General features: G+C 41.8%; 2 protein-coding genes and 1 long non-coding RNA gene across 5 annotated transcripts; 1 reads left to right on the top strand and 2 right to left on the bottom strand.

The window, feature by feature from the left end:
* Positions 1-1,003: 1,003 nt before the first annotated feature.
* mri1 (methylthioribose-1-phosphate isomerase 1) lies at positions 1,004-7,319 on the bottom strand. Its single transcript, XM_026303324.2, has 6 exons — positions 7,154-7,319; positions 5,943-6,166; positions 4,212-4,381; positions 3,940-4,116; positions 3,606-3,830; positions 1,004-2,181 (listed from the first exon to the last, which is right to left on the bottom strand). The coding sequence occupies exons 1-6, from the start codon at positions 7,283-7,285 to the stop codon at positions 2,048-2,050; spliced, it is 1,062 nt and encodes a 353-aa protein (XP_026159109.1). The 5' UTR covers positions 7,286-7,319; the 3' UTR covers positions 1,004-2,047.
* LOC113128198 (uncharacterized) lies at positions 7,202-8,492 on the top strand. 2 transcript variants are annotated; one of them, XR_003295499.1, is made up of 2 exons: positions 7,202-7,341; positions 7,439-8,492. It is a non-coding gene; the product is annotated as an uncharacterized LOC113128198 (long non-coding RNA). The 2 variants fall into 2 exon arrangements; XR_003295500.1 differs by having other exon boundaries at positions 7,436-8,492.
* Positions 8,136-22,204, bottom strand: cc2d1a (coiled-coil and C2 domain containing 1A). 2 transcript variants are annotated; one of them, XR_003295498.2, is made up of 29 exons: positions 22,027-22,204; positions 21,741-21,814; positions 21,522-21,654; positions 21,310-21,413; positions 20,756-20,998; positions 20,281-20,593; positions 19,728-19,837; positions 19,535-19,607; positions 19,160-19,300; positions 18,903-19,030; positions 18,285-18,357; positions 18,066-18,199; positions 17,655-17,742; positions 17,475-17,551; positions 17,222-17,317; positions 15,100-15,222; positions 14,873-14,931; positions 14,405-14,521; positions 13,419-13,492; positions 13,283-13,341; positions 12,940-13,091; positions 12,734-12,824; positions 12,505-12,660; positions 11,981-12,112; positions 11,737-11,863; positions 11,564-11,640; positions 11,416-11,463; positions 11,218-11,321; positions 8,136-11,171 (listed from the first exon to the last, which is right to left on the bottom strand). XR_003295498.2 is itself a non-coding variant. In XM_026303320.2 (28 exons), the coding sequence occupies exons 2-28, from the start codon at positions 21,798-21,800 to the stop codon at positions 11,289-11,291; spliced, it is 3,021 nt and encodes a 1,006-aa protein (XP_026159105.1). In that variant the 5' UTR covers positions 21,801-21,814; positions 22,027-22,204; the 3' UTR covers positions 8,136-11,288. The 2 variants fall into 2 exon arrangements, 1 of the variants encoding a protein (XP_026159105.1); XM_026303320.2 differs by having other exon boundaries at positions 8,136-11,321.
* Positions 22,205-26,791: the final 4,587 nt, after the last annotated feature.

The raw sequence follows: 26,791 nt of genomic DNA, 5'->3' as shown, positions 1-26,791 counted from the left end.
TTCCATTTACAGAGAAATAAGCTGAGAAAAACAGCAAATACTGACAGTTCAGGAAATAGCTTTTACCCTTGTTCTGTCAGGATCAAGAAGAGACAAACTCATAGCTGACAGGGCTAGAAATTCCTCCCAATAACTGTGGAGGAAACTTCTCTTCACCTGCTTGCTCTCATGGAGTAGCGTGATGGGCTGGGAGGGATTATAATCTAAACCCTGGAAACACATTCTGAGCTGACCACAAAGGCAAGAAGTGACCGAGTGTCTGGTCTGGTCACAGCGGCTAACTACAGCACATTTGTCTGAGAAATGACATTCTGATTGTTGGTTGCATCGCACCAGGTGACACAGTTTTCTGCAGAGAGAAACTGCAATGTGACACCCCACCAATCTTAAAGGGATAGTCCACCCCAGAATGAAGGCATGAAGCCGTCTTCTGCTCACCCCTCAGGTTTCTAATAAAGTTTGACCTTATGTTTCTGAGTATCTGATCTTTAAAAATCTATTAATTATAACAAAATAAAGACTTTCAGCTCTAAAGACACTTGCACAAACTCAGCAGCTGCTTTATTTCAACACCAAGCCTGAAATATTAGTTTGTTCGTTTTTTTTTGGTCACTTGGAGACTTGAAATGTTTTAAACACAACATCAGGCAGATGTTAGCCAACAGCTGTTTAATCAGTCATCCAGGGAAACAGTATCATTCACTTGGAGTCATAGTTGTGCCCAACTGATAAACGCACTGTGCAATATTTACTATTCTTAATTCACTTTCAGTCTCCAGCTCCTGAGGGAAATATCTGGCTCTTTAGCTGCTAAATGCTGCACTGTGTTCACCAGCTAATCACTTTCCTTGTCTGCTGTTTTGTTGATGAGAAGAGTGAGAGTGGACTCAGACACTAAACTTGGGGGGCTGCAAAAGCAAAACAAAAACTGAAAAAGACTATAACTCTGATATGGTGTAAACGACACCAATTCTTTTTTTTTTTTGTTTGTTTTTTTAGATCTTCTTTCATTCTTACAGACTGTCCTGTGAAGTACAGTGAAAGTCAGTATAGTGCTCAAATATATATTGTTACATAAACAGGTACATTATGATAATACATGTGTGGTATGATATGGTACAAATGGAAATAGCAAGACAAAAACAAGGGGTCAGGATAAATACAGCCATAAACTGTTATAGGTTTCAGCTGGAAAACGATAGAAAGTCCACTTGTCTAATATGTTGCTGCACAAAGTTTGGTGAAATATGTTTCTTTTTTTCATACCACTAAGAATTTATGGTTGTGAAAATCTAAATCTATAAACTATAAATTTTGAATTATTCTTCTACAAAAGGTTTCCACACAAAATTTAAAAGAAATTAAATGTTAATATAACATTTCTGATGTCGAATTTAAATTTAAAATAACCACATATATGGTTAAAATAGCAGTACCTTTTACTAGCAGTTAGTTCTCTACATATGTACACACTACAAGCGAGGATGTGTATATTTACAGGTATGTAGCAGCATTTTAGAAACCATAGCTAATTAAAATTATTATTAAAAAAAAAAAAAAAAAAAAAAAAATCAGTCATGCTATTTAGAATTTGTTGAGTTATTGTTCGCAACTGGGGACACCCTGAAAAATAACCTGCTAGATGGTAACTTATAAAAGCACGCTGGCGAATAGAGTCCAGCTGAGCGCTAGTCAATATCATAGAAGTCATTCAGGATGAGAACAGGCAGCAAAAGACAATGAGGGATGGGATGGGAAAACTTGGGACAACGGGGAAAACAAAGAAAAATCATAGAAAACAAACAGGGACTTGCAGGGGGTGACTGCGTGTGTGTCTGCTCGACTCCCTGCTGTGAATTTGTGTGTTTGTGAGTGAAGAGCATTTTTCCTTTGCCTGTGCACCACTGACATGTGACAGTGACATGTGCATTTACCAAAACTGAATTAAACAACCACAATGTGTCTGTGTGTGTGTTATGAGATTAAATAAGTTTGTGAGGCTAAGGTGCAGTGGTGCACACGGACCAGCAGGAGGGGCTGAGTAGCTCTAGAGAGCGGTGAGGCGGCCGGTGAGCGCAGCCTGGAGCTCAGAAGGGAGGAAGACTCCCAGCTCTGTGATGATGCCTCCTGTGATGAGCTGGTGAGGAGTCACGTCGAATGCTGGATTCCACACATCGATCCCTGCAGCACACAGGAAAAAAGGGAGATGGTTCATTCTTTCAGAAATGAAAGTGGCTGATGCTCTAGTTTTATGGATTCCAACTTTTTTTTGTCAGATCTACCCCCTCAGTGCCATCTGATGAGCACCTTAAGGCACTGTGCTTTATTTCAACTATTTATCTAATTTCACCTGTTAATCCATCATTATAAACTAATATCTGAACTGCTGATCTACAAGTTTAGCCAACTATTTACCATGTATTGTTTCAACTTTTCCGTTCACTTGCCAACTATGTGGGTTTTTTAAACTAAAAGCGTGATTTCTACTGTATGTAATTAGTTAATCTAATCTAATCTAATTTTCTGCCTATGACCAAGAAACTGCAGAAACCCTTTCTCTGGTGTTCTCAATCACATCTCTCAATTTTTCTCAGTGAAAAACAAAGTAAGCGGGCCCTGGGTTAAGGGGAGTGCAGGTGCATAAACTCTCATGCTCAGGCTGTATCAGGCTTTGGCTACCCAGGCAGTAACTGTGTGTGTCACTGGTCCTTCGCTGGTGTCATTCTTTTAAAAGGATTTTTTTCCCCACTGTAAGAAATAATACAGAGTAACGACAGCCCTGTAATTTAAAACGATGTTTACAGGAAGGACCATAGAAGACAGTGAGAGAAAAGACATGTAATGTAGAAGCACACGTCCTCCTCTCCAGGGGCCAGTGTGCTCATTAAATGACTGTGCTTTAATTACTGTTATGTCACCAAGCACCTCTCTGCTTTTGGCAATGTAATTAGAGATCAATGACTCAATTCAGCTCTCTCAAACGCACCTACAGCACACTTCCACTGTGTGCACCAATGAGTCTTTAGGAGCTCTGGTCCGAACTGAAGTGAAACCTGTAAAAGGGCCGAGCTTCTCTCTGTACAGTTGGGGCTTTTCTGTGGAACTCGCCCACAATTCACAGCCTTCTAAAGATTAAAACAAAGGCTAGGTGATGCCCAGATAGCTCTTGGATTCAAGGCACTGATCATGACCTGCCTTGAGGCATTCTACCTTTTTATAAAGGTATGAAAACACATGAAAGCAGGGATGATCTGAAAAAGACACTGAAAAACCTCTCAGGATGGTTTACAAGCAAATAGCACAAGTATTTTATGAGAGTCACACTTTTCTGGCTCTAAAGATTCTTCTGCATGGGCGGCGTGATCTTACAAAGTGCTGTCACATTCCTGATAAATCATTTGGAGCACATGCAACCTCTTCCACTCAGGCTCCATGTGACATCAGTTAAAGCCCTCAAGCCTTTAACTGGACTCACTGCTTTTTAAGTGAAGTCTGTGTGATTTTATACTTTTAATGCTACTTGCAAATGTAAGTAAGGAAAAACTTAAAAGTAAAGTAAAAGAAAAAGTTGTTTTCCCACAAACATCACAAATCATGCTACTTACCTGGGGCAGCAATGTGGACACCATTTATCATTGTGAGCTCCTCAGGGGGGCGCACTTCGATAACAATGTCCCTGCCGCTCTCTAGGCTCAAGTCGCACGATGTGCTGGGTGCGGCCACATAGAAAGGAATCCCATGGTGCTTTGCAGCGATGGCTAGCTGGTACGTGCCCACCTTGTTGGCTGTGTCACCATTGGCAACTACCCTATCTGCACCCACCACCACAGCTGAGAGGGACATGCACAAAGGAAATAAAGCAATAAGAAAAGAGAGGAAAGTGTGAATAAAGTGAAGAAAGAAAAAAAACCCGAAAGAGGAAAACTGACGAGCACACACCTGTGATGCCCATTTCTCTCATGGTGAGGGCTGCCATGCTGTCTGTAATGAGTGTGGCAGGGATTCCCTCTGCTACCGCCTCATAAGCCGTCAGCCTGGATCCCTGGTTGTATGGCCTCGTCTCCGTGCAGTACAAACGCTTCAGCCTGCCCAGCGTGTGGAGGCTTCTCACCACGCCTACACACAAACAGTCAGTATTACAATTACAGTGCCGCAGATATATTTAACAATCACCCTCCTTTTCTCATTCACACCCTCAGCTCCAGTCTTACCCAGTGCGGTCCCATATCCAGCTGTGGCCAGCGAACCGGTATTACAGTGCGTAAGGATAGTCACAGAGTCCTTCGGGACGCCAGACAGGATGTGCTGGGCTCCATAGTTACCAATCTTCTTGTTGTCACTGACGTCACGCTCTAGCATGTCTTCGATCCAGGCAATTACACTGTAGGAGGGGGGCCACAAGAGGTGGGAATTGAGAAGAGGCTCCGTCTGCCACTCTGGACTTAATATGTCCATCAAGTCTGCCGTTACAATATGACAGTTTTGTCTCGACTTCCCTTCATCCATAATCTTTGTCTTACCTGCCCAGTCACATTACTGCCCTCCATTCCTACTACTCTGCATTTCCTCACTTTCATAAAGTATACACAAGCTTTTTTCCCCACAGTTCAACTCATAAAGTTTTAAGAAATTGAAAATCATCCATGTGTCCTTGCTAGGGCATTAACCCCGCTGCTCCAGTGTTGTTCCTGAGCCCAAACTGTGCTGGGTTACAGCAGGCAATGCTTCATGTTAATGTAACAGCATGTAGTATATTACAGTGTCAGAGTGAAACATCATTAACTCAGTGCAATTATCATTATACATCCAGTGATGCACTGTGAGTTTTAGCTACACAGATTAATTCTATAACAGAAGAGAAGTAGCTTCAATCACCCCAAAGAGGGAAAACACTGATCCCACTTTTTTATTGCTGATATGATTTCTGACCCTTAAACTCAATATTGCTGACACCGTTGCTTTCTTCTTCTCTTTGTTAAAATCTGTACATCTGCTGTGATCTGCTGTCCAGATATTGACAGAGTATATTTATGCGGATTAGTCACATCTTGCTGATATCCAATCCACTTAATGTGGTCAGCATCAGAGCTGATACCAATCCGTCATATCAGAGCAGTGCAGCCCTAACAAAGAACTCTATTGTCCTAACCAAAGCAGGCACTACCCACCTGGATCCTAGTTTCTGATAAATGCTGTCACCATCATGGCCTCGAATGTGCAAGTTTATATCATTTCAAATCAAAGCACAAGTTTGTAAAGATTTATTGGAGAATTTGATAAGCACTATTGTCTATTGATAGATTCAACTTATCCTCGATGTCTAACTGGTGTTGTGTTCTCAGTTCCCTCCTCATAAAACACCTGCAATGCTGTTTTTAATTAAAACATTACATTGTGGTTTACCTACTAACACTCTTTCTCTCCTTTGCCTCCACAGCTTCTCTCTAAGCACCACCTCAACAGTGTGAAATCGTTGGCAAGTATCACCAGATGCGGGTATGTGTATCCTAAACAGGGACCCACACATAACAACTATGACTCCAACGTGCTTCTAGTGAGCAAAAACTCCATGGGGTACTTTTAAATAAATTACTGGCTGAAAGTAAATTAGCTAATCAGAAGTAAAGAAAAAAAGCCAAAGCCTTTGATCCATCTGATTGATATGATGAAGATTAAAAAAAAAAAACAGACAGTCTAAAATGATGAATTTGTGCTGTAAACATGGCCTGGACTTTTCCCACTAGGTGAGTGTATGTGGTAACATACACAAACACAAACACACTTGGGAATATACACCATGTAGATTTGTTTGAAGTCATTTCAATGCATCAAATTAGCACAAATTCACTGACGGTGCCTGAATATGTTGAGGGGGGACCATGAGCAGTTGCCTTGGTTGATAATGTGGCCCTGAGGCTCTCACATCCCTCCTACCAGCTCACCTTTCTCTGAGCTGCTCCGAGTTCTTCTCCATGCTCTCATTCTCTGCAAACTCCATCAGCTCTCGGGCGGCGCGGCCCATGTTAACAGCAGTGGGTCTGGCTGAGGTCAGATGACACAGAGACTCCCTGATGAAGGTCACAGGATCATCCCCTCCAGCGCCTGTTCGCAGTTCCACAGCCAGGCTGAGGCAGCCGACAATGGCGATGGCCGGGGCACCACGCACCTTGAGAAACAAGAGCACAGTCATGATCACACTGTGGTCCTCCTCTCTGGTTTCTATGCCAACTTCCAGCAGCTCTCCCCCAGTTTTCATGAGCGTTATTAATTTATTCGCAGCACAGAGTTTTAAGTGGGTGATCACAGAGCCAAAACTTGTCACAACAGCTTTAGTGAAATGACATCATCTGTGTTGGAGAAATCTCCCTTTCTACCATTAGACTCTAACAGCATCAACCCCTGCTTATGGCACACTTCACTCTGACACACACACACATTTCCTGAAGACTTACCCAACCTTAACCATAAGCACTACTTGCTCAACCCTAACCCTCACTATAAAATTCAATGATTTGCATTGATTTATGAGGAGGCAGAGTCAGAATGTGAGTGTAAGCAGGTTTTAGTTCCTCCATGCATGGACACAGAGGGATCCGATCCACAGAGTGAGTATCTGCTGGGTCCTAACAGGTGAACATCTGAAAATGTCTACAGCTGGTACAGAACTTGAATAACCTGCCACTATGCCAACACCTCTGGGGTGGAGGCTTCAGGTACAGGAAGATAAATGAGGCGGAGCTGTCACTGAGCGCAGCACAAGCCCAAAAGGCGAACGCACCCTGGCAAAGGTCATTAATAATTCATCAATAACCTCTCCCAGAGAAAGAGGAGCAGGGTGGGTGTCTGTGTGCAGATGCCTAGCCTGTCGTTGTTGCACGTGGTGATGTTAAAACCATAAATAAAGCAGTGGTGGGGGCAGATGATCGGGGGTGGTGTGTAGCTGGCGGACGCTGCAGGTGCATCCAAAACAAAAATACAGGTCGGCAGCCGGAAGCACGGCGGAGAGCAACACATGCGTGAAGCGGTGGGAGCACAAAAGACCCGAGAAAAATACACGGGCACGACGGGAATACACGCACATGCAGCGGGCATGCAGGACAGACAGGCTGGGGAGTGGGCGGACTGAGAGGAGGCGGAGAAAGGAGCTCCCTACCTTCATGGACTTGATGGCCTCGTAGCCGTCCTGCACCGAGCGGATGTCATCGTAAACGGTCTGGTGTGGCAGCAGGAGCTGGTTGAGGATCTGCAGAGACCCGGCCCGGTAGCGGATCGCTTCCAGCGTCATGACCGAAAAACAAGTGGGGTTTGTGGGGACAGCACGGACAGACAGGTTGGGGGCGGGTACGCGCACACGCACTCACTCACACTCTCTCTCACACACACACATACACACACACACACTTTCACACACTCCCTTTCGGTTTCTCTCTCTCAGCAGATCCACGTTGAAGTGACTGCGGCCTGGCTGTCGGCAGTCCCCGGGGCCGTCGCGTCGAGAAGGAGGAGAGAAGGAGGACGAGGAGGAGCAGATCCGTACGGGACGGAGTAACAGAAAGAGAGGAAAGGTTCTACTGTGTTGTACAGGGAGACAAAAGGGGAGTGACGAGGCCTGGAAACCTGCACACACTGACAGACACGCAGCAGGAAGGCGGACACGGAACCACGTGCTCAAGTGCAGGAAGCCCGGACTCGGTGGCCACGCCCATCAAGGTCCCGCGGGTTGTCCAGTCTCTGCACCATCCCCCCCATCGTCCCCCTTTTGTCGGGGGAAATTTCACTTTCAGATGTGTTATTAGCATAACACCAGGCTCCCCCCAACAGCAGCAAGCACCGTCTGAAAGAGACGCGTGTTTTTGTCTTAGATTTTATTGTTTTAAATCTGGTTCATATGTCATTGTCCTACGTTTTAAAAACTCAATAAGTAAAAATGCAGTGAAGCTCTGGTATTTGCTGAAGGTGACCGTAAAGCTGTCATGACACCGATTATTTCATGTTGAATATTTGTGAAAAAAAATGTTCCCAAAGTTTTAAATCTAGGGCACAGAAGGAAAAATAATTAGGGCAAGTACGAAGGTGACAAAACCATGGCAGATATTCCTTTGAATGGTTACGAGGTCAAAGAAGAAGACACAAACCGTTATTTCACCATTTTATTCACATGAACACCAACTTCATTTAAAGACCATGAAGCCTAAACAATCAGGCCTTCACACATTCCCACTTAGAGCTGCACAGTTCACCGCGAGTTACACTTAAAAATAGACACAGCATATTTACTGTATATAAATATTACATCTATTTCGATTGCCCTTACATGACTTGGCAGATGCCATACAATAGTATTTTTCCCAAGTCCACATCTGTGGCAGGTGATCAAGACAGAAAGATTAACAAAAAATGAGAAACCATCCACCAAACTTTCTTTTTTAACTGGAGTGTGGACAGACTACAGAGGACAGCCGAACAAACTAAACAAAGAAAACGTGAGGAGAGTGTGTGAGTGTGTGTGTGTGTGTTTGGGGGAAAGATGTGTCACCAGCAGGACAAACTTTAACAATATGTCCCTCTGCTTGGGTCCTGAATGCTGATGAGCTCGTTACCATGACGACGGGGCGGCCACAGAGGCCAGGTTTCTGGAGGAGTGGGGTGATGTGGCAGGAGTGTGTGTTTGGGGTGACGTGGGACTAAAGCGTTGGGTTGAGATAAAGGGGTTTTGTGTGCACTTTAAAACACGCGAGTGCTGCAACACGGAGGTTCATCAGAGCTGCACAGTCACATTCAGTCTTCATTTGACTTAGCAAACCAGAACCACATTCTTTGTTAAAATGGCCATGCCAGTGGTTTTTGCAAATCACATATAGTTTTTAATCACAGACAGTGTTTCTGCAGTGTTTTAGAAATTTTAGCTCATGTTCAAACATCTAGTTTAAAAAATAAACATTCTCTAGTTCCAGTTTCCTCATTGTAGGTTTGTACGTACGTGCTGCTTTTCTTTGTCTTGTGAGACAGTAAAATGAATATTTGTGGGTGTTAGACTAATTTGAAGTAATCAGTTTAAAAATGCTGCTTTGGGAAATTGCATCACTTTTCTCAAGCAGGAAACAACTGGAAGATTAATCAGCAATAAAAATGACTGTTAGGTGTGGCTCTTTCACTATGCGTCATCAACTGTGTGATCCAGCGTTTGAATTCACTTTTGTTGATGTAACATTAAAAGTAGTTTTTAATGCTGAGCTTTTCCAGTAAATCCGCATTTAAACTACCCAAGTGCATGATGCACCACTGAAAAACGTTAATGCAGATAAGACGTTTACTGTGATGGATTACACAACTCAACAAGGCAAACGTTTGGCTCAAAGTCAAGCAGTTTTTAAGAATCTGCTGAGTAAAACCAATGGTTGCTGGGAAAAGAAGGGAAAATACATATAAAAATCTGAAACTTGCACCCATTAGAAAACTGTGTATATCACCTGTACCAAGAGCTAAAAGTACACTGGTATGATCCTTTAACTGCCATCCCATATTAAGCTACAAATGATGTCAATATCCGCTACTTTGTATATGTAAAAAAACAAAATCAAATATTCACAAAAGTAAGAAGATACCCTCCTAATGAAAAAAAGCTACGGAAGGAACGGTGATCAGACTATGAAGAGATATCAGCTCAACTTTAACCCAGATGATTTGATAAATGAAGGAGGCAGCAGGTGGATTAGGGCAAACACATGATTCTCTGCTCTTTAACTTGACTAAAAAACTATTAGAGGAGTTCATTAGTGGAGGGAGTGAGCAACACTGAAGAGTCAAACATGATCACACAGTAAGGCTCATTCGAAGTAGGCGGCTACATTCTGGTCAACAGCATATGCGGACAGGTTAGCAGGTTGTCAAACACAGAGGAAACATCTGTCCAGAGTATCAGACAGAGCAGAGCATGCGTAACAGCATGCTAAAAAATAACTCAGCCAGAATTTATGGCTTACAAAGTCACCAAATGCCCTCGACTTTACAGTCACAAAAAGGTGTAACGCAGAGATGATGACAAGGAAGCCTATGGCAGGGATGTCTATGGTGGAACAGAAATAGAAATGAGCAATTACACAGTGTTACTGACACATTTTGGGGTGTCTTCCTGTGGGCAGACTACTGAGCATTCACTGTGCTGCCAGTACAGAGCACAGTGGGACAGAATCTGTTTTTGTAAACTGCAAGCACCAAAATCTGTGAAAAACAGCAGAACACTGACACAGCAGCTGTTAATTATTTTCTAATCCACAGCCCAATGGACTAAATATTGTTCAGAGTTTAAAGAAAATATGTGTGGAGCAAACTCTTGTGGTAGTCTGCATAATCTCGGAATATGTGCAAAAATAAGTAAATGCGAGTGAAGACGAAGACAACAAAGAAGAAAAAAATAAAAAAGAAGCAGCTTCTACCTCATTCACAGTGCACCGTTAACACCCGCTCACCCCAGCCCCAAAGGCGACTCTACGTCTGATCTAGTTGTCTCCTTGGTGACACAAACACTAATCCTTCATTATGGGATGTAGGCTGCAGCGCCCCAAAGCCCCCTTTTTTTTTTATTCCCATATCACACCACTCCAAATGGAGCAGATTACTGTAATCTGGGAACACTGGAGCAGACAGATTAGATTAAGCTCATTACACACTTAAAATATGGTAAAAGGGGTTAAAAAAAAAACACCTCAGTCAACTGGCTTAACACACCCCAGTCCACCCACACCCACACACACACACACACACACACACACGCACATACACATTTTTTGGTCATCAGTGGACAGCAAAAGATTTTGAGCTGGTGTCAAACATAAAATGTTAAGCCTTCTTATGTATCTCTTCAACGACAACAAAAGATGGGGGAAACCAGACTACAGCTGAGGTCTCTAAAGCTGTACCTCTATAGTGTCTTTCTTGTTCAAGTGCAAAATAAGCCTGCCGCTACCTTACTGATTTATGCTTTTTTAATGCTTGCTTTAATTTCTGCGTCCCTTAGTGATTACAGATTTTTTTTTAAATAATGTGGCAGGCGACTAACCACAAGTGACATGAGTTGTCCTCAATCGACAGAATTAGCAGGTAGATACATGCAGCTGTCAGACATGACCAGCACATAGTCATGCTAAAGGTACTGACTGTAGTGTTTGTACCTTTAGCACATAGTCATGCTAAAGGTACTGACTGTAGTGTTTGTACATGACTGTGTATGAGAGAGAGAGATGATATAACAGTATCCCAGCCAAGTCTCACACTGCCTTATTTTTCTCTTATCCAGCGCGTTTCCTTTTTAGTGACTCCAGCTGAGAAAGAGAGAAACACAGTATATACATTATACATATGCACATAGATGAAGATCATAAAACATTTATACTGACAGTACATAGCAACACTTACCTCACTCTCTACCATCTTCAACCTGGCCAATGCATCCTTGGCAGCATCCTATGAGAAAAAAGAATAGAAACATTACACAGGAGCACACAGACACAGAATTGTGAGCAGTAACAATCACATTCACAGTCAGCCCTGATGCTGCACTCACCCTGTTGCCTTGGCTGGAGTATTTCTTCACAGAGTCCGCAAGTCCTTGGACGAAGCGCCGCAGCACGTTTTCATACTCTACAGACATGGTGAAGGGAAACGTGGGTTATGTTCTTGATATGTAAGAGTGTACATGTAAACTTATCTGTGCGTGTGTTTATGTGCGTGTATTACCTGTCAGCAGAGCAGGAGAGGCTCGCTCCAGCTGTGCTTTCTGCCACTGCAGTCTGTGTGTGACCTCTGTGTGTTGCTGGACGAGGTCAGATGGAGGATCTCTCCTGTTTTTTCGGTACTCTGCAATCTGAGAGAGAGGCAGAATGACTTAAGAGTCCTTCAGGCTTTCAGGCCATTATGAGCATTAGCGTAGAAGATGTCGTGGTTGGCCTTAGGTCACACAAACGTAAACACACACAAATACCTTCCTGTCCAGTCGCTCCCTGTCATAGTTGAGCAGACTAAAGCTGTGGAGTTTGTACTGTGGTGGAGAGTTGCTAGGCTGACTGCTCCTGCTGCTCGCCTCATATCTGGGTATAGACCGAGGAGATGGAGCCTGATGCAAACACACACATAATGAAACTTCACTGAACTGACATTAGGAATATATTTTTTGCCAATGGCTTACTCTTCTGTGATTGCTACATTTATAGACCTTGCAAAGGGAGGATGATAGGATGATGTTCAGATGACAGCAGCTTCCTGGCTAAAGGCTGCGTTATGCTCAAAACAAACACTGTGTTGTCTAAAACGATCTAACGGTAAAATTATTTCAAGCAGTCCAAAAGTGAGGTGGGATGTCAGAAGCTGCAGACTGACCCTCTGACACCTGTTTCCTGATACATACAAATATGCAAGTTTGAGCTTTTGTGAGACATTTGCATGTTAATCCGTGTCTTCTTGATGAAACCTGCAGACATGTGGGTCAAGTGAAAAAACTCTACGAACCCTTTCCTTTTGTTTCTCCTTGGGAGAAAGCGGAGAGACTGGTTCGAGAACAATCCATTTCTCTGTCACTGGCTGGAGGTCAACTCCCGACAAAGGCTCTTTGATCTTCACCCTCACCTCTAACTTGCCACCTGTGGATTTACGTCCATCCATGACCTATGAAACAAATACACTCTTAGATAGATCTCATGTGCAAACGCATTTGTGTTTCCATGTTACTAACACTTACCTCTATGATCTCTCTAGTCTCGCAGTGGTTTTCTAGGGCCTCTAGCTTCAGCTGAGCGGTGCCCACTACTTTGTCTGTCTTAAACAGGCCTCTGTTGACAGACCGGGGGAATATAACTGACAAAGACACAAATGACTTGACATCTACAGCATAAATCATGCAGATAAACAAAGAGGCTTCTGACTACATTGCCCCAGTGCAGTTACCCCTTGTGGATAACTTCAAACTTGATTCCTTTGGATTGGAAGACTCGTTTGAGTCCTCGTTGGGTACGGTTGATGTTGAGTTTAAACTGCTCTTTAAACTCTGGATTGTTTGTGCTCTTCACTGTGCTGGTTTTATCCCTTTGAGCCTCCTCCTGCATGTGTACACACACACACACACACACACACACACACACACACACACACACACACACACACACACACACACACACACACACACACACACACACACACACACACACACAAATAAATGAATTAAAACATATCTGCATACAAACTGAATAAAGTGTCCATGATCTGTGTGAAATCTGTAAAACATTCTTACCGAACTGGGGAAAGGAAACTCAAACTTCACGCTGGCATCCAGGTCATTAGGTGAGACACCTGGAAGGACAGAGGCACACGTGAGTCCACATACAAAAGCAACATGACTCCCTGGTTCTTTCAAAGATGTGAACTACCTGAGGGAGTTGGTAGGTTGATGCCTCTGATGATATACAGTATCAGGTCATTAGGCATCAGGTTGGAGTAGCTTCTATAGAACAATAGACAGGAGTCAGGACCTTTCATTCATCATGAGTGACAGACGTCATCTATTCAGCATCACTGAAAGCCAAACGGTTCTGAGTCTGAATGAGTCACTGCTGGAGTCATCTAGCCCTTATGTGGTATGATGCTGGAGCAGAGCCAGAGTGAGTCACAGTGAATCACTCTCTTGTTTTTAAGAAAATCTTACCAAAATTGGACAACTGATGCAAATTTGGAGAATCTTCATAATCAAGTACATACTCATTTCACATTTGAAGTGTATAATAAATGAAGGCTAAAATCTAATAAATTACAAACAATTAGGAATTATGATGGCCCACTGATGTGTGTGTTTTATTTGAAAGTATGTTAGTGATGTTAAACCCAGGATTGACTACTGCAGCAGCAACAAATCCTCAGGGTAAAGACCATGCACCGATCAGGCGATCAGAGCTGATCATTACATGCAGACCCAAGGAAACGGGATTTCTGAGAGCATAAATATAAATACCTGTAAACTCAGTAACCACTTTTAAAACTATGATAAGTTTCAGTTACAAGTTACTCATATAGTAAATTATAACAGCTGTATCCAGGCACTAAATGTTATAGCAATACATAAGGTATTTTAAGTTAAAGCTAAAATGATAACTTGCGTGTGGTGCCTGACCAGACGTCAGGAGATCAACACGTTCAGTGGAATTTAATGGTAATTCATTCAGTTTTTGTTGAGATAAGTCGGTCTAGACCAAAGTGGTGGACTAACAAAACTGACTGACATTACCATCCCCACAGCCAAAAATACTGACTGCATTTTGTCTGTTTTCGGGAGCAAATGGCATTCAGAGAGGATTCATTACAATCTATAATTATCTCTTAATTATAGAACTGAAAGGTATTCTAAGAGTTTGTTGCTGACTTGACAGAGTTGAAACTCCTCTCCTCTGTGCGGCACTTGGGGATTGGGTGACCCTTGGCGTGGGCATTCTTCAGTATCTCTATATTCTTGGTCGACTCCTCGATTAACCTCTCAAATCTGGTGAGACAAAAATGGACCTTATATACAAATATCTCAGCAGTGAGGAGTAGTCTCACTGTCTCTGACCTTGGACCTTGCACAGACAATGGACAACAATATGTATTCCTGCATTTGTAAAACTTACATCATATATATATACACAAACACACACACACAACACAGAGCACTGCATTACTACTATTGTGTGACAGATACATTTGTCTATAAAAAAAACATGCAGTGTGACATGACTGACACAAATTTTATATTATAATTTTAATCATACATAATTAGGTTTAAAATACCATCAAGGCTGCGTGTAATATAAAATTGACACATATGCAAACAGAAATGAGGAATGTTTCTTACTTTAGAGCCTCGGCCACATTGCCTAGCTTTGTGACATCATTCGAGCATTTCAAACATTTCTGTCAATCAAAAACAAAAGAGGTTGTGGGTAAGAAAACACACAACAGCCACAGACAAAGATGAAACCAGTCTATTTAAACAGCTGTAAACTAGCTGTGATCATAACTATTCTGTCCACTGACACAGTGAAGAAGGTGAACTTATGTATTAAATGTGCGTTTCCTGACCTCGTGCTGCTTTCGTAAAAGATCCATCAGGCTGTGGTACTGCTCACTGGCGCGAGACGAGTGAGGGGACGTACGGGAGCGAGCCAAGGAGTAGTCCTCCTCCTCTACTGGAACACTAGGAATCTATGAGGAAGGTGACAAATAAATGTGTTGAGGAAAAAAAAAAAAAAAAGACAAATGTTTGGGAAAAAGAAGCATTTTTTTTGAGGCATAAAACACGAACAAGAAAACACAGAGCACAAAAATACATAATCATCCTTAACATTATGACCTCTGACAGATTAAGCTAATAATTCTGATTATCATGTTACTGTGGCACCTGCCAGTGTGTTGGGTATATTACATAGCAGGTGAATTTTAAGTCCTCAAAGTTGATTTGTTGGAAGCAGGAAAAACAGGCAAGTGTAAGGATCTGAGTGGCTCTGACAGGGGCCAAAGTGTTGTTTCTAGATTACTGGGTAACAGCATCTCCCAAACTATAGCTCTTGTTGGGTTTTCCTGGTCTGCAGTGGTTACTACCGACCAAAAGTTGTCTAAGGAAGGACAAACAATGAATAGATGACAGGGTCATGGGAGTCCAAGGCTCACTGATGACGAGGTTAACCTACTTTCGATTAAACTTTGAATTTGTTTGAATCTTTGCTGCAATGTTTGAAATAATGTACATTGCTCTCTATGAAGAGAAATATTCAGTGGTTGTAGTGGTGAGAAAGTTGAATTTGAAATTTATGATCTCCAACTTGTCCTCATGATCACAGTTTTCACTCCTTTTGATATGTTTTTCACTGAATCCTGGACAAATGTGTGTTTCTTGTCCTGACAGTATGGAAGCAAACAGATTCACAACAAGATGCACAATGCGCTGCAGATTGACATTGGTGCCAACCTACTGCTGCATTGACTCCTGTGTACACAGTGTTAGCCAGTTGATCATAATATTATGGCTGATTGGTGTATCTGAGGCTGAACACATCTCCAATCTGTTATTTTGCCAAAAGATGATAACTACCTACAATGTTGTTTTTTTACCTTGTTCATTTAATAATTTGCAACATATTTTTGAGAATCCCAGTTTCAGCATGCCCCAAAATATAATCAACTGCTCCTCTGTTTCCTATTTGCCATCTGTGCAACGAAAACTATGAATCTGTTTCTGAGCTGGTGTGATATTCTGCTGACTGACTAGAAAACAAACTAACAGAGGCACAAGCATAATATGCTTAGTAATTACACTGTGGGATAAGTCAGAGAGAAATGCACAGGGTTATGAAGCAATAAAGTCACACAAAGGTGTGGCAAATGAAAAAAGTCATATGGGATAAGTAGCAAATCTATAAAATGTAATGAAGCTGAAAATATGCAGAGAGACTGTTATGAACAGCCACAAATGCACAGGAGAGACCATGATGAGCATATAGGTATTTTGAATTCACCCTATGCTTCTTCTGGTCTATTTCTCTCACATTTAGTGTTAACGCACCTCACACATTCAGATGTTCCTGCGACATGTTCAACACACACATATATAAACCTGCTCTGTGCCGTCCGTATGTAATTATTCTGCTCATGAAAATACACACAAACTTGATCACATAACACCAAATTTCACCTCTTTACATTGGCACTTGCTTCATCTTTGCATTACCTTTCATTTATTGATCTTTTGTTTTCAAGGCTTTACAGGGTCCTACTCCTATCTACCTTAGAGAACTACTGATGTGGTTTAATTCATTACAATGTGTCAATGTGCGATGTGCTAATCAGTTTTTGTCAGAGGTACCTAAGGCTAAAATAGAGGAGTTGGGGCTTTTGTAACTGCAAACCTCAAACTGTGGAACTCTACCTCTTACCCTTACATCCATTGGAGACTTCACCATTTTTAAATCTCTTCTAAAAACCTGCTTTTACTCTTTGGCTTTTGATTGCCAGTAGATACTTTTGTTAACTTTTATTTATGTATTTATTTGCTATGTTTTAATATTTTGTTAGTGCATTAGAATTACTCTATCTCACTGTGCTGTGTTTTTAGTGTTATTTTTGATACTTTGGTCAGTAAGACACTGTTTTAAAGTCCTATATGAATAAACTTTTCCTTGACTGATTGATGAAAATTATTTATAACCTTTGTGATATCAACAGGTAAGCCAGACTTGGCTGCAGTAATCATGGAGTCCAGTCCCTTGGCATGTCTGAGGTGCTGTGCTGCTCCAGTCATGTCCTACAAACAACCAAGCAGCAGCAGATTGATCAGTCAAAGCACAGCAACCCAACAGATATTCACTTACACTTTAATAAAGCATCAAAAACATCTACAAAAATATAAATAGACCAGGGAGCAAAAAAGAATGAGGGAAGGTGAAAAGACTACAATTTACCTTCATCTGTTTGGAGCGCAGTGCTGCACGCAAAAAGGCCTGTCGCCTTAGCAACAGGAAATCCACTTGCTGCTGGGCTACAAGAATAATTAAGAAAAAAATTAAACTCTGCCTGGTGTAGCAGGCAAATTTTTTACATGCAGGCAGGTGCACATACTCAAAGCCACACTCCAAACACACCTTTTGGTCCCAGTTTCAGAGTTGTGGAGCCTCCAGGGGTTTGAGGAGCTGGAGACTTTGCTTTCTGGGTGGGTGGACAAACTGCAGGCTGCAGAGAAAAGAATAGGGCTAGGATCATCAGACAAACAGATGCAGTATTGTTCTCTTAAACTGCAAAAGCTGGAGACATTTGTACCCTTGATATAACATTGTCAATCATTTCAAATGCATAAAAGTCTTAATTAACGAAGAACTACCATTTCTGTAAAGTATTACATTAATATTACCGATTGCAAACAGGTAATACAACAGGCAAGAGGAAACATTACTGGCATGGAAGCTGACATGGCAAACCATAAAGCATTTGTAAGTTTGAGCCACACATAATCAAATTATTTGGCTGCTCAATAACAATTTGACCATTTTTTGTACCTTGGCAGGTTCTGTTGGACCATCGTCGTCTTCATCTTCTGCGTCTGCATCCTGATTAGCTATTTTCATAGCTGTTTCCAGGACACCCATTAAGTTCTGCTGACTCCCCTCTGAGCCCTGAAGTGGTGGACAGCCTGGAAGAGCAACACACACATGAAGTGACGTTATAATGCATCAAACACGTGAAAATCCTGAGAGAGCGTGGATTCAAAAAGTTACCTGGTGGCACAGGTAGATCAGACAAGTTGACAGGTCGTCCAGCCTTGTGAGCTCTGATGGCATCCTGGTATTGCTGTTTAGAAATCAGGAAGGCGTCAACCAATATACAAAGTAGCTTTGTTGCGTATGAAGATAAGCAAAATATATATACTGAGAGAAAGTACAAAAGCACAAATCCTGGATTAAAACAATGTCCCATCCACAAAAGCAATAAAGGTGTCCCTAACTATTTTTTTGTCCTTCATGATCTCCGTGTTGTTGTATCTATTCACCCTATCTCAGCCTAAAGGACTTTATTCAGATGTTTACTATTTTTGCACAATGGCTTTCAACAATCCTCAGAGGACAACACTTCAGGTTATTCTGGTAGGTGAAATGAGCAACAGTGGTAGTTACAGTCAAGACAACTCAGGATATTTCCAGTCAAAATAAAGTGAGTCACACTGGTTATTTAGGGAAGTGGAACAAGCACACCACCAAACAGCAGCATGGAGCCAGGAATACACGATGCATTTTTGAGAATATCAATACTTTTAAAATTTTGTTTCAGCTGTAAGAATGCATTTTACATTACTGTTTGGGAAAAAAAATAGGAAGTAACTTCAGGTCTACTTTTACCTTCACAATGCGCTGGTGCATGCGAGCCTTACGATCATCCCCTTTGCTCTTGGCTCCCTCTGCTGCTGACTTGTAAATATCCATCCTCTGCTGCAAGGCTTCTGCCAAACTGCTGGGAGCAGGTAGGTCTTTGCAAAGCATGCACACGCATACACACTTTATTTTAAAAAACGGATCAATTCCATTATAATTCAACTATTGATAACCTGCACTTCACTAACTACTTGGAAGGAGGTGTCAGGTTTTCTCAGTCTTACCAGTAGCTGCGACCTGTGCAGGGACAGGAACAGGACCAGGACCAGGAGGAGGAGCAGGAGCAGGAGCAGGTGCAGGTGCAGGAGCTGGTTTGGAGGAAGACTGAGGAGGAGGAGGTGCACAGTGTTCTGCTACTACCTCTCCTGCACATAATCAGACGTCAGTGAAAAGGTGGGCATGGGCTGTTTATAATAAACATAAACTGTAAAGAAATTAAGTTTCCTGTTTCGTTTGTAAACTGTTTATCAATTTGTTTTGCAGTCAACATCACCATGCTTGCCTTTATTTTCTTAATATAGAGGCAGCCAGTAAACTGGCTATAACCAATTTGGCTCAATCAAAAAGTCAAAACCCTGAGAGAAAGTATTTAGACTGACCAGGAGGAGGAGGTAGTGAGCTCATGTCTATGGGTTGGTTTCTGTCCATTGCCTCCACCAGCAGGTCCAACTTCTGCATGAAGGAGATCAACACTGTTATAGAAGTAACTCTTTCTCACCAGCCCATTACACAATCTATACACTTACACAAAGGCATTTATTAAAGTGGCAAACCTGACATTGGTTGTGTTACCTTGGCAGTGAGGTAGTGCTGTTTGGCCCGGTTGATGTCTCCACTCTGTTTTGCATTTATGGCAGCCATCTTATACTCCCTTTGTCTGGACAATACTGCCTGTTTCATTTCTAAAAGGAGTGAAGACACAAAATACGTGTTAGTGCATGTGACAAAATTAGAGAGAGGGAGAGAAAACAAAATAGAAAAGATACAAAGGCTACTTCCTACAAGCTCAGGAGAATCATGCTGATATTTAGCAGTTACACATGTCTGAGCCATCAAAACAAGACATGCTGATGTGGCTTTTTTTGATAAACACACATTAATTGGAATCACATAATACCAGATAAAAACAATTCAAATGGGATGATCAATCACTTAATTGTTTCAGCAATTTTGTTCAACTGTAACAAATACATACCAATAATCATTAAATTCATTTGAGTGTGAATCTGATGGTATTTATGGCTTTAAACCAGATAAATTTATGATGCTGCTTAGAGTAAACCACTGTGTTGTTACCTTTACACGTACAGTGAAGGCACAGAGAGGTTTGTCTGTGTGTGTTTACCTGAGTGCTGTGCATCAGGCTGGGTGGGGCTGAGGGGAGAGATCGCAGGTGTTTCTGGGGTGATGGCAGCAGTAGGCTTTGGGGTCAGGGTCAGATGAACTGGCTTCGTATTAGGAACTGTTGGCAAAGTTTCCCTCTGAGGTTTTTGATTAGAGGGTGGGGGAGGGGAGGGCTTCTGCATGGGCTCTGGTAGTTTTTGTTCCTTGACTGATTCGGACGCTGCTGTGTTTCCACCAAGAGCAACAGGAGGGGGCATCTCCTCCTCATTGACTGGTTTTCCTTTTTTGACAGATGCTAACATGGACTGCAATGTCTAGGAGTTAAGAATGTTTTTAACACGAATAAGAACAAATATTAAATCTTGGATCCATTCAAGAAAAAGTATAAGTAGGAATTTTAAAATATTCAAATGAAGACAAAGTATAAGGATGAGCTTGTACAGAATGTAAGAGATGTTTCCCCTTTTAATTCTTACCTTTAACCCACGGTCATATCGTCGAACTTTGCTGGTCTCCCCTGCAGCCTTGGCATTCGAAATAGCTGTCGTATACATTTCAATACGCTCCAGTAGGCGGGACTCCAACCCCATTGCACCACTGGGTGCTGAAGGTGCAGGGTGGGATGTAACGCTCAGTTTGGGTGCAGTCGGCGTGACTGTAGGAGGGGTGGAAGCTGGAGTTTGCTCTTCATCATCCTCTAAAACCTCATTAAGTTCTGCCTGCATACAGGGAAACAGAAATGTATACCAGTGGAATAAACACACTTTTTTTGTCAAATTTATGCCAATTATTGTTGTTTAATGTGTACATTATTATCCTATTTTTTTTTCTGACAGCTTCACACTGAATGACGTCTTCAAGTCATTATTTTAATATTCAGATATTAAAAGTATATCCTTGCATTAAAGGAGCTGGAGGGCTGCTTGAAAATGATTGACATCAATAATTTGTTCTCACAATTGTCACCAATTTTCTTCAAACAGTCATCATCTCTGCACTTTAAAGTACTGAAAGGCTGTCAGTTTGTTACCAGCAGATCTTCATCATCCAAATCTTCATCACCGATTTCTTCATCATCCAGGTCTTTCATACAAAGAGCTGCCATTCGCTCAATTTCAGACATGGGAACAGGAGCTGAACATGGACAAACAGCACAGGCAGCATTAATATATCCAGTGTGGAGCATATTTGTCATGACAAACTTTGGTAGCACTGAAATTAGTCACTCTGGTCTTTTCTCACCTCTCCCTTCACCTTTCTTCCCTTGTGGTCTCCCTCCTCCTCCCACTAGCTTCAGCAGCTCTGCCTCCAGTTCTTCATCATTTCCCTCAGCCTCCATCCCTCCATCAGGGGACAGGTTAAGGAGCAGCCCCATCTAAAGACAGACAGCAAGAGACAGCTGCTGAATCACACCTGGACATGTCGTTCACACTTCTCAGTATCACAGGAGGCGGGTATTACCTGTTTGGCTCGAGCTGCCCCTTGACCCCGGGGAGGGTTAGGGTTCCGACTGCGACTCATGGACTCTTTCCTGTCTAAAAGTTAACAATCAATACATAAACAGAGCCAATCCAAGAAGGAGACAGATGAGCGTGTAGTTACCTGCCACGAATCACTAGCACCTGCACTTCTGTGCCCTTTGTGTTATAACTCAAACAGCATAAACTTGAGTTAGCTTCTGTGCTCATGTTAGCTAACAGCTAGCACAAAGTACAACACAATCAACGTTAGCAGACAGGCTACTCACCCCGTCAGTCTTACGCAGCGTCGTGTTAATGTTACAGCTGCTGCTCGGTTATTCAAGCCGAGCACTGCTGAGAAACAACCGGACAAAAGCGGGCAAATAAACAGAGACAGGTGTATTTTGACGTTTAGCTGTCACAACAACAACGGTGAGCTGTGGAATTTACTTCCTACATTGCGTCTCCAATGGTAACGCACATCACGCTTTACGGCTACATGAAACACGCCCATTACTGACGTAAACCTCGACGTAACGCTGAAGTCCACTGTAGAGGTGGGTTGTAGTTTTAACGTAAGGACGAAGTGGCATCAACCTAATCAGCATCGACTGGTTATTTGAACCTCAGATTATTATTATTATTGGTTATGTGAATTGTGTACAGTAGTCTGTAACTTTCTACACACAGTAAGTGTAACGTTGTTGATGTTAGCTAGCTAAAATTATATTTATTGTTTTGAGGAAAAATAGGTAAGCAGCTCTTACCTGGCTAAAAGTTAACCATAACAATTGGTAGTATGTGTTAAGGCTGTATTCTTCAAATTTCATACGACGTTAAGTCTTTTATTAAGGTATCTTGTTTTTAGTCTCCAGTGAAATGAGATGGCTAAAGGGAAAACAAAGAACAACAGCAAAGGTAAGTAAGATGTACTGTCAGCAAAATGGGCAGACAAGATGGAACAGAAACTACTGTATGAATCATTGAACTGGCCTAGTGGGCCAAAGGGGTCAGGGGCCCTCTAGACCACAGAACCAAGAAAGGACCATAATCAATGACTACAAAAGCCACAACATGAAAAAAAAACTACACAAATCTAAACTAAACTAAAAAAAAAAAAAAAACAGAAACCACCACCAAAGACAAAAACCAACAGCACAAATATGCTAAATAAACAAAAGAAACATAAAATAAGTAAAATAAGTGGAAAATGACTACACAGAGATGTAAAATGAGTAAGTCTGTTTCAATGACATGAAACAGACACAAAATACCCCCCAAAACACAAACTGACTGCACAAGATGTGGTTGCTCAATCTGCAAGTCTTTTTCCAAAGAGTTCAGGAGAGGTGGGGCTTTCTACATGTCTGTGTCCAGTGGTCCAATGTCTCCTAGTCCGTCCATGAGTGAAGGACTATTAGACCTTGATTTGGAAATAGTAATCTAAATAACAAATTCAGTTTAATGTACATTGCCACACTTTATTATTATCACGCTCAGTGTAAGTTATAGCTACAGTGGTTTTCTTTCTCTTTAGATTAGTTAATTGAAGTGATCCTTCTACTTTTAGATGCCTTAGCTCCAACACATCCTCAGTCACTCAGGTCAAGAAAGAGAGAATGTCCAAAAGGTGACGTTTCCCTGACTGAAGATGTTCAGGCTACTCTTCGTCACAAGGTAATTCAATGACTGAAACACAACCCACATTATTATCTTATCAAGTAACATTGTCATTTGCCTTTATGCATTTCAGTACACTGAAGAGGACAGCATTGATCACCATGCAGCTAAATTGTCCTCACTCCCTTTTGCAGGAATGTAGTGTGATTATAAAACAGCAGGATCAGGTGACAGAGGAAATCTGTAATGTCAAAAAAGGGGACTCAACCAAAGAAAAACATCCAGAAGAAAAAAATCCTTTCTTAGGCAATGTCACAGTTAAAGATTCTGAGGGGCAAGAAGAACATACTGTCACCTATCCCAACAATGAATCTCAGCTGGAGAAGAGTCTACACATGGAAAATGATACTAATAAGAGTGGAAAGGAGGAAATCACATCACAGGAAACATGCGCTGATCAACAGCAGCTCTTCTTTCTTGTCTCTGAAAGTGGTGTTCAATCCTGTGCAACTGCTTTGGAGGATCAACCTGGTGCAGATGACAACTCTCAGTGTAGTCTGGAGAGAAATCACAAAACCAGCCCAGATGAATCCAGCAGCATGTGCATGTGTGATGCCAAGGAAGTCACACAGGAGTCAGCAGCAGGGTTTCCGGCCAAAAAGAAGCGAAGGATGGGTATGTGTGGTCTTACAGAGACGGAGAGGAGTCATTTTTTGCTGGCACAAAAGCGGGAAAACAGGCAGAATGTAACGGAGAGAGTTGAGAAGCAGATAAGTAATAACACAGCTGACCGTGTGTCTCAGGAAACGATTATATCTTTACCTCCATCTATCACAGTAGGCGGTGTCAGAGAGCAGAGAGCAGAAACAAAACTTCAGTCCAGTTGCTGTGGGGAGGAAAGCAGGTCAGGATTATGTAATTAAGAATCTAAATCACATGTTCAGCTTTTGCATTATAATGACAACAACTCATGTAAAAGTTACACAGAATACAGGTTTCAAAGTAATGTTTTAGAGTTGTGAATGGTTTGACACAATTTAGACTTTTAATTTGAAAAGTGCAAAATAGGATCTATTGTTTTTTTTTGTTTGTTTTGGCAAACTGGAAACTCAGGCATACAGTTACAATAATGCTTCAGTAAAAACTTTAAAGTGTTAAAGTGAAAATGCAACGATTTTTATTACTAGAACTAATTTCTTATTTCCTTCCCTGACATTAACAATGTCAACACACAGGCCAGACAGTGAAGTCTGCTTCAGTATCTCTACCTCTACCTTGGATGGAACTAGTACTATGTGTGATCCAGGCTACTCAGATGGGACTGGCTGTGAGGCTGAAGGAGGGATAGAGTCTGGTCCAAAACAAACTGGTGAGCCAAAGCCAAATCCACCTGCAGAAGAGAAAGTGGAAACACATTTGGGCAATCTGGACCAACAGGAACATGAGAGACGTACACATGGAACTCATGACAAACAAAGCAAAGATGGTTCTGCAGATGCAGAGTGTACTGCAGCCATCAATTTTTACACTGATCTGTCTCAGAATGAGGGCATTGAGAAAAAGAAGGATGGCAGCGAGGCTGATGCTTTGCAAGGGCTGAGTGCGACCAGGGCAAGAGATGAAAGGAATGAAGAGATAATGGGTGATGCTGGTAATGAAGCTGAAGCAGGTCCAGGAGGTCTCAGCTGTGGCTCTGTGGAGCACTGTGAGGCTGCAATGACACCTGGTGGATCCAACAGGAAAGATAGCGTGAGTGGTGGCAACAGAGTTGCAGATTTTCAAAATGCCAGTTTACCTCAATGTGTTGCCACTGTCCTGTAAGTCATTGCTCAGGTTATGGTTATTCTTTTCATTTGTGCAATTTTTTTCTGTGTTTTGCATCTGTTACTATGTTTTGCAATGTAACTAATACAATACAAGTGTTTTAGATTTGTGCTGCAACAGTGACTCAGGTGATCAACAGATAGTTAATGATCAGCATGACTAGATGGTTAAGTGCATCAAGACAACATGCCAAATATTTTCTGGTTTAAGCCTCTCAAATGTGAAATTTTGCTGCTGAAAATTGTTTTTTCAAGAAAAACTAAATTGATCTGTATGAGGTTTAATAATCATCTGACAATAACCAGAATAACGAATGAGTTAATGCCCAAGTATTTAAGGCAAATACTGCAACTAAAAAAGTTTGAGAGAAGCTGTTGCTGTTACGGACAGTCTTAACAAAAAACACTCATATTCATACAATAATAACTTTATGGAAATGGTTGAATTTTCTTGATGTACACAGTCTGATCCTGATGTTGGACCTGCAGTTGGCCCTTCTACTGTGAACACAGAGCAGATGCAGACTAAGGACACCACTGACCTGTTTGGATCTGGGCACTTGGATTTTGTATCAGATTCGCAGCTGAACTCCATCGTTCTGACGTAAGGAAACAGGGAAGGGGTTAAATCCTTGGCCTTGAAGAGGTTTAGAGTGGTGTGAAAACAGGGAGGGTGGGGATTCAGGTCCGCCTTTAGAGAAACACTGTAAAAAGGTCAATTTTTTTCAGCTTGAGAAAGCCAATCTTGGCAGGTGTTCTTGATTAACAATACTGATTGACAGGTTATACAACAGATTTCAACATAAATACTTTTAACAAAGACATTTTCCTGAAAGTTTCTACACCTCTGTTTTAATGCATCTAACATTTTACTTTCTCCAGTAAGGAGGAGATAGAGCAGGAGAAAGAGCCCAGTTTCTCAGTCTGTCATGAAGATGCTACAGACCTGGTGTGTGGGCTCATAAGGGAACTATCTTCTCTGAAGTTAGTAATTGGTTTCTCCTTTTTTATCTTGTCTGTTTTATCCCCCTGCTCTTTTGGCCCTTTCTCTAACTCCCCTCTATCAAAGTGCTTGTCTTTTTCTCCAGAGCTGAACTTTTGACTTCTACTCCTATTGGTTAGTTTTTGCCTCATTGCATCTTCTGTGCTCTAATTGGCTGGAGTTCTGTCAGCTGTAGACTGGTTGGCACCTTTGGCCAAGGCCACCTAAGGGACACTGGATGTTGTCTGGTCAAGCCTTCAAGGATTAAGCTTTGATGTGAGAGAAAGTTAGGCCAAAAGTCAAGCCAATATAGCATATTGTGGGTTTAGCAGTAGCCAGAAGATTCTCACATTGTTTTTAAAGGCTCGGTTTAAAAAGAGAAAAACCAGCTGTACATCTAGAGGTACAAAAAGTCATTTCTGTATGATATTAACCTATACTTCTAACTATTTATAGACACATGTTTTGATTTTGTCTCAAACTGTCCTCCCTTCCTCAGTGTGTCCCTGTGTCATTTACTCTGCCTTTATTAAAACATAATTTGTCATCTTGGTGCTTTCTTCCAGTCAAAAGGTCCTAGCCACACACAGGGAGCTGGAGAACCTGCGTCGTGGCAATAAAACTGCA

This window comes from Mastacembelus armatus, chromosome 1 (genome assembly GCF_900324485.2).
Source record: "Mastacembelus armatus chromosome 1, fMasArm1.2, whole genome shotgun sequence".
NCBI classification, from domain to species: Eukaryota; Metazoa; Chordata; class Actinopteri; order Synbranchiformes; family Mastacembelidae; genus Mastacembelus; species Mastacembelus armatus.
Note: the sequence above shows the minus strand (reverse complement) of the source record. Positions and strands in the feature narration are given on the sequence as shown.